Source organism: Triturus cristatus, chromosome 2_2 (genome assembly GCF_964204655.1).
Source record: "Triturus cristatus chromosome 2_2, aTriCri1.1, whole genome shotgun sequence".
Taxonomy (NCBI): Eukaryota; Metazoa; Chordata; class Amphibia; order Caudata; family Salamandridae; genus Triturus; species Triturus cristatus.
Genome location: NC_140582.1, coordinates 87,233,862 through 87,247,552, shown reverse-complemented (window position 1 = coordinate 87,247,552; position 13,691 = coordinate 87,233,862). Strand labels below are relative to the sequence as shown.

Sequence of the window (13,691 nt, the reverse complement as noted above, 5' to 3'; positions counted from 1 at the left end):
GTCTTTGAGATTCAGGAAGAGACCAGCACAGCAGGCGCCAGCAGTTACCTGACGCGTTTCGAGTTTACACTCTTCCTCATAGGTTTCACTGCTTACAAATGACTGCCATCAAAATGGTGTTTCCAGCGATCTCCCTTTCTTTATTTCCATACCAACAATCAAACTCAGGTGAGTAAAATCCTGGTGCATACTGGGACTGGAAGTCCATACAATCTAACCCAAGTGGGCTTTGTGGCAGCCAAATGTACAAATAAAGTTCAATCACTGGTGTGCTTTTAAAGCATCTCCCACAATTTTCTTTTCGCCAGTTTGTTCCGCATCGCTGATTTAACAAACCAGCAGCAGAACCGCCTTGATACGCGGCGGTGCTCCCCACGGCCGGGTCGGCCGTCATATTTTCAAATCCACAAGAACCCACAAGGCAGGGTGCACTCACAGGTTGGCGTCTTTGAGATTCAGGAAGAGACCAGCACAGCAGGCGCCAGCAGTTACCTGACTCGTTTCGAGTTTACACTCTTCCTCATAGGTTTCACTGCTTACAAATGACTGCCATCAAAATGGTGTTTCCAGCGATCTCCCTTTCTTTATTTCCATACCAACAATCAAACTCAGGTGAGTAAAATCCTGGTGCATACTGGGACTGGAAGTCCATACAATCTAACCCAAGTGGGCTTTGTGGCAGCCAACTGTACAAATAAAGTTCAATCACTGGTGTGCTTTTAAAGCATCTCCCACAATTTTCTTTTCGCCAGTTTGTTCCGCATCGCTGATTTAACAAACCAGCAGCAGAGCCACCTTGATACGCGGCGGTGCTCCCCACGGCCGGGTCGGCCGTCATATTTTCAAATCCACAAGAACCCACAAGGCAGGGTGCACTCACAGGTTGGCGTCTTTGAGATTCAGGAAGAGACCAGCACAGCAGGCGCCAGCAGTTACCTGACGCGTTTCGAGTTAACACTCTTCCTCATAGGTTTCACTGCTTACAAATGACTGCCATCAAAATGGTGTTTCCAGCGATCTCCCTTTCTTTATTTCCATACCAACAATCAAACTCAGGTGAGTAAAATCCTGGTGCATACTGGGACTGGAAGTCCATACAATCTAACCCAAGTGGGCTTTGTGGCAGCCAAATGTACAAATAAAGTTCAATCACTGGTGTGCTTTTAAAGCATCTCCCACAATTTTCTTTTCGCCAGTTTGTTCCGCATCGCTGATTTAACAAACCAGCAGCAGAACCGCCTTGATACGCGGCGGTGCTCCCCACGGCCGGGTCGGCCGTCATATTTTCAAATCCACAAGAACCCACAAGGCAGGGTGCACTCACAGGTTGGCGTCTTTGAGATTCAGGAAGAGACCAGCACAGCAGGCGCCAGCAGTTACCTGACGCGTTTCGAGTTAACACTCTTCCTCATAGGTTTCACTGCTTACAAATGACTGCCATCAAAATGGTGTTTCCAGCGATCTCCCTTTCTTTATTTCCATACCAACAATCAAACTCAGGTGAGTAAAATCCTGGTGCATACTGGGACTGGAAGTCCATACAATCTAACCCAAGTGGGCTTTGTGGCAGCCTGGTCTCTGCCAATATCAACAGGGCTTTTCCCCAGCATTTTCAATGTCAATGTTTTGGGAATCTTCTGAACAGAAAATGTTTGCAACTACTTGAAGCTACTTTTCCATTAGTAGATGACTGAATGCTTTGGCCTTTCCAATAGAAGAAATTCTGGGAGTTGTGTTGCAACCTGTATACGCGTGTAGAAATAGAAGGTACTTGCTAATGTCACTGTCGAGCAAGGCCTGAATACCAAGAATATCATATACAGGATTCATAGATGATACTTGTTTTATGTCACTAAGATAATACAATTTGAAACCTTAGTTCTTGGCATGATACAGTAGAAGAATTAGCAAATCTGTATCTTCCTCTAAAATGGTAGTGGATGAATATTCAGTACATCCATGTTTCCTTAACTGCTCAGCTATGAGTAAAATGATTAGCTGTTTGTTTTGGGAATTTGACAAGAACTTATCTTTCCCGCCAACAATCTTAATATCTTTTGTAAATTTGACAGCTGTGCTCATCTGAGAGTTCGGTTGCCTTCTGTGGGTCATGTCCTTGATGGATGGAGAATCATCGTAATTATCTTACACAATATTAGCTTTCCCATAGTGTTGAAGCGTGAAAGTAGCATAGGAGTTCGAAATATTCGCATATCTGTCCTGTTTGCGCAACGGAATACGTTGCAATCGTGAGCTGCCATCCATGACATACTGATCAGTAGATTGTATTTCAACATCCTCAGTGTGTAACTCATCAGACGTCTTTAGTATTGCATGTGCTAATTGAGACTTATCAGCCTTTCATAACACACTGCGAGATTCAAATAATGCAGGAGGGAAAGCACACAGCATGTAATGCATGATATCTGCAGGATTCATGTCAATAGAAGCAGTGACAGTCATTATTCTTTGAAACATCAATGCTGGATATATCTCAATATCAACATCTACAGTAAGGATGTGGTCAACCTTATTGGCTACTAACAATTGTAGAACTATCATCCATATCTAATAAGGGACTTGAACCACTGGCAAGTGCAGCATTTTGTTCACATTTTGCAACTTCATTGTAGGAAGAACAGAATCCTAGCCTATGAAGAACGTCAATAAGGTACCTTGATCTGAAGCTATGGTGCAGTTGAACACAAGTCCAATCTGGAGCGGATATATTAAGGCTCTTAGGGGGATAGCTTGCATAATGCTCTACCGTATTACACACACTTTAGTTGAGACATCTTTTCTTTCAAATATCTTGGAACACATCAATCTCAAATTACTGAGAAGGTAATCTAAAGGACTTTCATCATTGAGGTCATTTGTAGCTGGATATACGTCTTTTCTTGCAGAGTGAGCTGACTTAACATCATGTGTAGCTTCTATAGTTCAATGTCATAATCCTTTGGCTTGAAATGATAACTTCAAAGAATGTTATTAGCTACTTCCCGAAGAGGTACCACATAAGCTTTTCCACTTTCCCCAGATATAATAATACCATCTCCATAATAATCTACAGGCTTCCTTTTCATGTGCTTATAATCGTATGCTTGGATGTCACTTCCTTGTGGATATTCCTCAATTTTGGATATTAGGTCTGCAATGTGCATTGGTTATTTATCATTCTGGTCTAGGTAACTACACGTCTTCAGAAAAGCTTCATGTTCTTCATTACTTGGAGATCCTATTTTCAACTTCTTCGATTGCTGTTCAACAGTTGAATGTTCTTTGGGGCTGTTTCTTCTGCTTTGAACGTTTATACCGCATGATTGGTGGTAAACACAATCTGCAGCATGAAGATCCGAAACAGAAAATTCAATACCGCCTCTTACTAAAAACAGCCATTCTTCACCCCGACTTTCACTGCACCTTTTTATAGTTTCCTAGAATTCAATGTCCGTACATACACATGTTCTGTTTTTGGTTTGTGCTTGCACAAAAAGTTCATATGAGTTCTGCAAAACAAACAGTCAGTCATACTGCAGAATGCCCCAGCAGCTATTCGAGTATTTCTCTTTGCAATAGATGCTTCACTTGCCTCTCAATTCTTAACTTCAATATCTTTCTTATCAGTAAACCTCTTCCGACATGAAACATGAACTCTGGTTCCAGAAGTTATGACGACATCACTTTCACTGTTGCAACTGGCAGTGTTGATGCCCTCAGCTCCTTTTTTAACCTACATCGCAATCTTCTGTCAATCACCCAATCTCTCTTTACAAATAGGACGCTGCTGTTCAAGGGTAGCCATATCCTGTGAGGAAAGAAAAATAAATTAATAACCAAAGGTACAGTGACTATTTAAGTGTACCAGCATATTTAAAAAGTCTCATTTGTGTAACTAATACTCTAGTTAAAACATTCTAATATGCCTTATTATATAGTTACATTCCACCATTTTGAAATGTGATATTCAGAGCTTTCCCATAACCCGATTTTGTTGGATTAAGGATATGTCAAACGGTACCTATTCCTGAGTAGAAACCCACTTACAAAGCTTCTGCTGCAATTGCCCACATATTACACCAGTTTAACTGGACTAAAAGTAATTTTTTAGTGAGGAGACAGGGCTTGTTTTTGAGCTGACTGTGACTCACTCACCACAATACCTATAACACTTAACTCATTCTAAGCAGTGATCCCAGGCTTAAATACTAGACAAAGAGTTAACGAAAGAAAAAGGCATTTCGTTTACCATTATTTAGCTATTTATTAGCACATATTCTTTGCACTTTAGAAAAAGGACACGAAAATGCAGACATGATGTAAATCTGAGAGCACTACCCAAAAGTCCCTTAATGAGGGTAGTAGCACTGATCCCGTTCCTCATTGATAGTGGGAAATTCCAAGATTTAATCTTCAGGCAAAGCAGAGACATTTTATTGGGGGAAATCAACCATCACCACTGCTGCTTGTCCTTTATCCCTTTGTTTCTTTTCCTTCTGTGGAAGAAATGTTCATAGTTTTTTTTTCCAGGAAAAGCCCAGACATTTAGATACCCTAGTTGAGTGCACAGGAATTAACATATTTAGTTTGGAAGGTGCCGAGTAGGCCCATGCAAAATTTGCATTACATTGGCATAATCTTGCATCATTTTGGGAATTTTGAGGTATGCTTGTTATGCGAAGTTCCTGATATTATACCATTTTGCCAAATCTACTTATGGTGCATTCACAGCAAAATTTAAGCCGTGGAGTATGAACGACCAGAACACAAGTTTCTGTTGTTTGCGCGTCTTTTATTTTATAAGCTATTTTTTTAGAGCGAAATGCGTCCTCACATCTATTTTGCATTTTTGGGCTAAAATATATCACTAAATGCCGATTTTTCATTTCACGTGACTTTGCATAATTTGATATCACTTTTGCAGAATTTCACGGAATTACACAAACGTTGCATACACCTATTGATGATATGTTGCTTTTTCATTGTTAGACTCTGAGTCTTCAACACAACAATAAAACATATATTGGATGGATTACCTGAACTGTACTAAAATGTCCTTGCTGATTTCAACCAGGCTGGGGTTCAAGTTAACAGGAATTGTGACAGGATGAAGTAGCCCTCATAGGCATCCCTCTGCCCTGCCACCCCTCTGAAAATGAAACTGATACTGGACAGTTTAATTGCGCTTACATTAAAAAGAACAACACCATACTTCTATGGGGTTATAATATTAGTCACAGGGAGGAGTGACACCATTGATTGGTCATCACAGTAACTAGAATACAGTGGCTAGTTACTAGCCACACTAATCTTTTTTTATTTAAGAGTGAGGTATGGCTAACGATAAAAACATTACTTTCAAGTTGGAGGTGGTGGGGGTTGCAGTTTAATATAATGATTAGTATACAATGCTATCTAGTTGCTACATTTTTGTTATTGTTATTCATTTATTTAGCATAGGATAGACCCAATTTGTAAAAGAGAAATTTCCATAGGAATAGTTTCATAAATCAATAAAAATATAAAATATGTAATATAATATATAATAACACAGTAAAAAGTAAAATGGTATAATTTATAAAAATATAGTACCGTAAAATATGAGATATAAGTATACAGAAACAGTTGTATAAAGTGAGTTGAGTATACAGGGCTAGAGGCATGCAGTGGGCACAGAACATTTCAAAAACAGTGTCCATTTCCTAAGATGACAGCAATAACACAAACGTCTTTTACAGTTGAAAGTGATGTGGAAATAATAGGATTTGCAACTCCTTTTGGTATATCAATGGATCTAATGTCTGATGGGATGGTGTTCCTAGGTGCACTTCCCAAGAAGGATTATTTGATTTAGTCTTCAGGTGCCCAGTGTTGTCTGCCACTCATCCGTTGTGCCCATGTGGGATAGTCCTAGGAGGGTGATACTGCTACTGCCACCCTCAAATATTCTTTGCTATGAAGCCCTATGTAATAAACATGTTATTATTTTCATAGCCTTCACAAATCAATAAGCATTTTAAAGTAATTGTATGCATAAATCTAAGAATCAACTCAAAGTATTCTTGTATTCTCATTCAACAGTGATGACGTAAGGTCAGCAAACATCATCGCAGATGAAGATGATGTGCAGTGCCTTGTGATGGACCGAGAGTGAGTATCAATGACAATGGTATCTCATCTTTGCTGAGATTTGCTTTCAAATATTGCATCATACTATCCACTATGGCACTCATTTAGAGTTTCTAAGAAGATGTACGTTAACAGTATGAATGAGGAATCATTTTTATAACACTTGGATTTAGTTTACTAGGGAATGGCATATAGAAAAATAGTTTCTGCATGTTTTTAAATATTCATGGGGTTAAGTTAGCTCTGATAACACCACAATAGTAATGAAGTAATACCACACCCTTTCAAATATGCCAAATGTATGGTAGTTGCAATAATTATCTTTTACCACAAATGTTGGTCATTCCAATCTTCTTTTAACCCCTTCCATGCCCATGACGGAACGGTTCCGTCATGAGCATCGGTTGCGCTGTGCTCATGACGGAACCGTTCCGTCATGGCCCCGCCCGCGCTCGAACCCTTCAGCACCGCGGGGGAATTCCCGCAGCGCTGAAGGGGTTAATGAGGAACTATGATTAGAAACAATCTGACATCATGCAAATATACTGAGAATCAATTAGGCTCTAGCATGACATAAATGGGCTTGATTACAAGTTCAGGACAGAATTTCAATCCCTGTGCCAACAGACGTTGGCACAGGGTCCATAATTCTGAGTTGTGTGATAATGACGATATCTTCACAATTCCCCTCTGAAAGATTTGGGCATTGTAACTTTGTCATAGTTTCAGGGCAAAAAGCTGGAAAAAATGTCAAAATTTGAAGTTGTTTTAGTTAAAACCTGGATTCCTCATTTTATGACTCATTGTACATGCAGAACTCAGAAAGGAAAGGTATTTACCACAACTGATACGTACCTCACTCTGGGATAATGGTATTTCTTGGATGTGGCAAACGGCTCACCCTATTCTGCACAACTCATACAATACAGGCTTTGATTGCTCAGATGTATGTGACTACACAAAGAGTAGAGCATATCTTTAAATTTGGAATTTATAGGCTATATGCACTTAATTATATGTATATAGCCATTTGTTTAGTTCTAAGTATATATATATATATATATATATATATATGGTGCGCACTCTAGGAGATAATATGACCGACGTCTTTAAAATCCACGTGGTCATTTCAAAAAGAGAGACTGTCCCATGATCAAGGCTCAGAGGAGCTGAAACGCGTTGGGATATTGCATTACCTGCACGCTTATCTTTATGTGGAATAAAGCGCTTGAAACTACTTTTATTAGGTGTCGGTGTGCCTCTTTTCAGGAGAGAAGGAGGTAGTGGTTTGTTATATTTATGGGTGGCTCCATCCCCATAACTCCGACCCGCCCTGCCAGGGTATAAGGTTCAAGTTGAAGGAGCAAACTGTTTGGATACACTTACTTGAGCTTGACCCGTCGGCTTTCACAGAGAAAAGACAGGTCAACCCCTAATGAAAATCTCAGTGCGCGCCGGAAAGGGAAGTGAAAAGGAATGTTTCCACTTGCTGGATGAAAGCGTAGATTGTGCTACCTGGAGATAAAATAGCTTGGATATGCAGGTTTGCAAGAACGAAAAGGGCATTGAACAGTATTAATTGAATATTTGGACTGCAGCATTGTGACATTGATTTTAGAATAAAATCATGCTGCTTTCTGTTAATAAACAGACACTTCTGTTTTTAGGTGCGCACTCTAGGAGATAATATGACCGACGTCTTTAAAAACCACGTGGTCATTTCAAAAAGAGAAACTTTCCTGTTATCAAGGCTCAGAGGAGCTGAAACGTGTTGGGATATTGCATTACCTGCGCGCTTATCTTTATGTGGAATAAAGCTCTTGAAAGTACTTTCAGTAGGTGTCGGTGTGCCTCTTTTCAGGAGAGAAGGAGGTGGTGGTTTGTTATATTTATTCCCCATAACACCGACCTACCCTGCCAGGGTCTAAGGCTTAAGTTGAAGGAGCAAGCTATTTGGATATATATATATATATATATATCAAAGAAACTTCCCTGATGTGCAGTCTCGCACAACGAAAGGAACGGACAACTTCAATCGCCAGTGCTCAAAAAATGGTGTTTATTCAAAAAGTTACGTGCCTAGTCCATGACGCGTTTCGAGCCACTCGGCCCTTGCTCACATGACCGCGTTACGTGCATCACAGTACATTTAAAGTGAAATCACCCACTAGCACCTGTGAACAATCTGAAAGCATAACTAAGGAAATAGAAAAAACACTATTGCGTGTAAATTCATTGAATTGACGACACGATGTCACATTGATTAAAAAGGTCACAACAAATACTTCTGCAACGTAGTAAATTTGAACTTAAACACTGTCAACAAAATATGAATGAGTTTCTGCTGACACGTTATCTGTGTGGACCATATATATGATAAGCATTGTCAGCTGTACGCAAAGATTCAATCTGTCAGGAAAAGGAGTTATTTTTATAGGCAGTTAGTCTGTAAACCTGAAAAACTACCAAACTTAAAAAAATGCATGAAATATACATAACAATTCAATGCTATTTGTTGTATATAATTGGCAGTTGTTGTTACTGAGTACAAATACTCAAATGTAAACAGGTCTTGTAACTCCACAGGTTAAATAATCATATGGTATTTGAGAGTAGGTATGCTGATAAACTGAAGATGGTCATCAAAGATAACATCCTTGGAACCTTTGATATAAGTGGTCAAATCCAAATTTTAAGGTATGTGCACAAAAGTGCCACAGTTAGTATGCTAAAGTAATAACCAGTGCTCAGTGCTAAAGTGCCAATGTAATAAAGTGTAAAGTGCTAGTGGTTAAAAAATTGGGTTAAGTACAGCCGAAAAATCACAGACTCCAAAGTGGAGAGGGATTAACGGGCACTGTGTTAACATAGAAGGTAAGAATACCTGATGCTGACAAAAGGGATCCCCCTTAAAAAACAACCCTGTATGTTGTGTGGATCAATTGGAACTCCAAATGGAAGTGCACAACTATTTAAATGATTAGACATTGTCAAAGTAGAGGATTGTATGGTCATAGATTAATACCCAAACACATCGTCGGAGGTTATTGGCATGTATGGTAGTGACGGATTCACCATGGGCATGTAAAAGGAATGCATCAGTAGTTAACAGTAATTGACACTCTGGGACCTGGATTGAACAGCTGGGATGGAATAGCCCAAAAACTAACTGGTGCCCGAATCTCATGGATTGGCCAGGCATAGCTTACAGAAAATGGTGCATGTCCTCCCCAATATTGAGACCATGGGGGCTTTTGGTGTCAAGCTCGATGATGTAGCGAGACTCCAATTGTCGCAATTGCTTTTCACGATTACCTCCTCTTTTTAGAATGGGTACGGAGTCTAGAACGCAATATTGTAGACAATTGAGATTGTTGGCATGTGTCATTTTAAAGTGTCTGGCCACTGGATATGCGGGGTCTGAATTGACAATTGCTCGCAAATGTTGGAGAATGCGAGCATGCACCGGTAACTTGGTGCTGCCGATATATTTCAGTCCGCAAGTGCATTGTAACATGTAGACGGCATACTCCGTTCTACAGGAGTAGTGCCCTTTGATGGGAATACTTTCCGACGAAAAAGCCGAGGTGTAGCTGTTTGTATTTATTCCAAATTTGCAAGCGCGGCAGGAACTGCACCTGTAAAATCCAGACTTGGGAGATAACCAACTGGCTTTGGATGTTACTTCAGGACTAGATCTCACTAAGTCGTTGTGCATAGAATATGCCTTCCGGAAAGTAATGGTAGGCCTCATCGGGAGTACTTGTTTGAGCGTGGAATCTGTCAAAACAATAGGCCATTGTTTGTTAATAATGGACTTGATTTGTTTAGCCTGTCTGCTGTATGTGGTGATGAGCCTGCATGTCACTTGATTGCACTGGGAATCGTCTGTAGGATTTGCTGAGGATGTGTTGGATGTATGCGATGTGTTGCTGAGTAATGATAATCTGTCTGTGCTGTTAGCCTTGTCTCTGGCTGATTTGAGTTTGTGGGGATTATATCCTCTCTCTAAGAACCTCTGTGTAGCCTCATGTTGATGTCGGTTCAACTCATTGGGGTCGCTGCATGCTCGGCGAATACGGAGATATTCGCCGTATGGGAGACTAGTGATGGTGTGGGCCGGATGGAAACTTTTGGCATGTAAAATGCTGTTACCTGCTGATGGTTTACGATACAAACATGTTTCTATGTGATCGTTCTCAATGTACACTTTGATGTCTAGAAAGTTGCAGACTGAATTGTCTATGTTGGCTGTGAATTGTAGATTGATGGTGTTCAAGTTGATTTTGTTAACAAAATCCTCAGCCTCATCGTGTGTACCATGCCAAATGACAAAAATATATATATATATATCAGCAAACTCCTCGTAACTCTCCTCGTCTCTTTGAGCAGAAAAAGGAGCGTAGACCACAGCAAATTGGTGGTAAAGTTCGTTTATTGTTCCTTCTTACAGCGATGTAGCAGCCATTACGCGTTTCAGCCCCTGAGGGCCTTGATCACATGACACGCTGGTCATTGGTCACATGCTTTTTAAACCATTTTTTCATTGCTATTTTTTTGTAATTTAAAGTGCAAGTGTGCTTCAAAGTGACAGTGCTTTATACCACCTGAGTAAAGTGACAACAAAGCATTAGCTTACTGACATTATCCCAGAATATTAAAGGTTCACACAATATACGATATCCACAATGTGAACAACATCTCAGGGGCAAAGAAAATTACTTGAGTGCAAAATTCGCAATACAGTACATTTAGGATAAATCCTTAGTGCAAATTACTTGAAGTCAAACTGTGCAAACATCGCAAATTAAAACAACAACAAGCTGCCCACAAATATTAACTGTACCTAAAATCATAGCATATATATACAATGTGGTCAGGAAGCCTGAGCGCTCAGCATCGGGTGCAGGCTATAGGCCAGACCAATGGCCTAAATCAATTTTCCAACAAACTTTAGCTGCACACAGAAATCCTTCTATTCAATTGATATTTATTTTAAAACAGACTGACTCTGTTTTAAAATAAATATCAATTGAATAGAAAGATTTCTGTGTGCGGCTAAAATTTGTTGAAAAAAAAAATATATATATATATTCACTGTGAAAAGCAAAGGTTAGAGAAACATTATAGTTAGATGAAATGTTTAGTAACAGCATAGGGCCTCATTATGATGTCTGGCGGAAAGCAATCGACAGCTCATCGGAGGCTTTTGCCCGATATCATAGGTTTCCGCCTGACTGCCGTAATATGATACTAGCGGTTGGAGGGAAACCCACGGGGGAATTCTGCTCCACTTCTGACGGGCTCACAGAGCCTGTCATGGCGGTGGTTGGAAAGGTAGTCCCAAAATGGCAGCGGAGCCAGCCTTGGCTGCGCAGTTGGGATTACATTGTTGCTTTCTGCCTGCCTGCCCGAAAAGGCAGGCAGAAAGTGACTTTTGGGGCCCCTAGCAGGGCCTCCTTCCCCCCTGGTCCTCCGCTATGGGGCCTGGTGGGTGCCTGTGGTACCCTCCTAAACATCCCTGCACCGATGGTGCCTGCCACACGGTGCAGGGATGTTTGAAAACATCTATTTTTCTATTACAGCTTGTGCTGGGGCCCTTTTCCGGCCACCATACAAGCTGCAATAGAAAAATTGATGTTTCTGACTGGCCATATGGCGGTCGCATCCTAATACTGCGTGTGGAACAGCTGACTAATAGTCGGGCTGATTCCATCCATCTATGGTGTCGGTCGGACGCTTATCCAACCGACATCGTAATAGGCCCCATAATGTATAAAAACTCTAAACATGACAGGATTACAACAGTTATAGTTATAGTTACCTCAAGTAACTATAGCCATATGCGCTAAGGTAACTATAACTCAAGCACCTACCATGCACAGTTTTCTTATCAATAATTTCACTGCAAATGTTGCAGTGTTATTATTAATGATGTCATAGATGTCAAGAGTGATTTAATATGTGGAGCAATTAGCAGTGCATTGCAAGGGCTTGAGTTATAGTTACCCTAGGGCACGAGTTATAGTTACTTGAGATAATTACAACCAAATCTGCTGAATTTCGATGGTTTTATGCGTGTAAAATCTTAACCTAACTATAATGTTCCTGTGCCCTTTGGTTTTGTAGTGAATTTCAATGTTTTTTAAAAATTATTTTTCCTATTTATAACATCCCTGTTACCTTTGGTTTTTCGGTCAATTTCTACGTTTTATAATGCTATTTCCTAACTTTAATGTCCCTTTAATCTGGGTGTGTGAGTAAGTGAATGGGTATGTAAGTGAGTGTGTGAGTATGTGGTGTGTGTGTCAGTGCATGTGTGACTGGCTGTGTGTATCTGTGAGTGGGTTTGTGAGTAGCTCTATGGGTCTGTGAGTGGGTGTGTGAGTGGCTGTATGGGTGTGTACATGGGGGTGTGAGTGAATGTGTGAGTGCCTCTTTGTGTCTGTGAGAGGGTGGTGAGTGGTTCTCTGGATCTCTGAGTGGGCGTGTGAGTGGCTTTATGAGTGTGTAAGTGGGTGTGTCAGCGGTTTTCTTAGTGGGTGTGAGTGTTTGTGTGAGTGGGAGAGGGGGTGTGTTAGTGCATGGGAGACAGGCTGTGAGAGTCTGTGAGTGGTTTTGTGCATCTCTAAGTGGGTGTGTGAGTGGCTGCAAAGGTGTGTGAGTGGTTGCGTGGGTGTGTGTGGGTATTTGAGTGTCTGTGTGGGTCTGTGAGTTGGTGTGTGAATGGCTGTATTGATGTGTGAGTGGTTTGTGTAAGTGGGTGTGAGTGGGTCTGTGAGTGATTGTATTTTTTTTTTTATTGGGGTCTTTATCCGTGGTACCATTGCGGATTCACACAGGGACATGGACCCACCGCAGCTGAGTGCTGCGGTGGGTCCATAGATCCTCGTATGCCCCCCAAAAAAACATTTTTGTACATTTTCTTGCTCATGAGGGGTCCCTCACAGACCCTCCATCAGCCTCATGGGGTCAGGATACCTCTATCCTGACCCCTTATATCCCACTGACACTTTATTTCACCCTCCTGAGAACCGTTTCCTGATCGACAAAATGGTGGCCACAACTTTTCTCTCAGGTTGTGGGCGACCAATCACAGTACTTTTGTGCACGTTGATCTGCGGATCCACCATGGTGGATCCACGTCTCAAGATATACATAAATCTTTTTTCTTTAATAACTCCTAAACTGCTGAACAGATTTACACCAAATTACAAAAAATACTCTTTCCAGACCAAGATCTAGCTGTCTGCTAAATCTGGTGTAATTCTGTTCAGCTGTTCGAGCTGTAGTCATATCTAAAATCACTATGGGACATTGTATGGGGAAAATGCCTTTTGGGCCCCCCCGTTTTCTTGGCCCCTGCTTGATGGATCATCCCAAAACGATCTCGACAGCAGCTGAAGTAACTAGCTCATAAGATTCATCAAACGGCGCCAAAGTTACTAGCAAAACAAAAAATGCTTTTCCTATGGATACTAGGTCCTAACTAGCACTACCTACTGGCGACTGCAGTAGGTAATATATATATATATATATATATATATATATATATATATATA

General features: G+C 40.7%; 1 protein-coding gene across 1 annotated transcript in view; it reads left to right on the top strand.

Annotated features, from left to right (window-relative positions):
• PRKG2 (protein kinase cGMP-dependent 2) overlaps positions 1-13,691 on the top strand; it is an 856,172-nt gene that overhangs the window by 587,952 nt on the left and 254,529 nt on the right. The window contains exon 9 of the mRNA XM_085643209.1: positions 6,082-6,150. Within this exon, the coding sequence (XP_085499335.1) occupies positions 6,082-6,150 (69 nt within the window). The remainder of the gene's footprint in view (positions 1-6,081; positions 6,151-13,691) is intronic.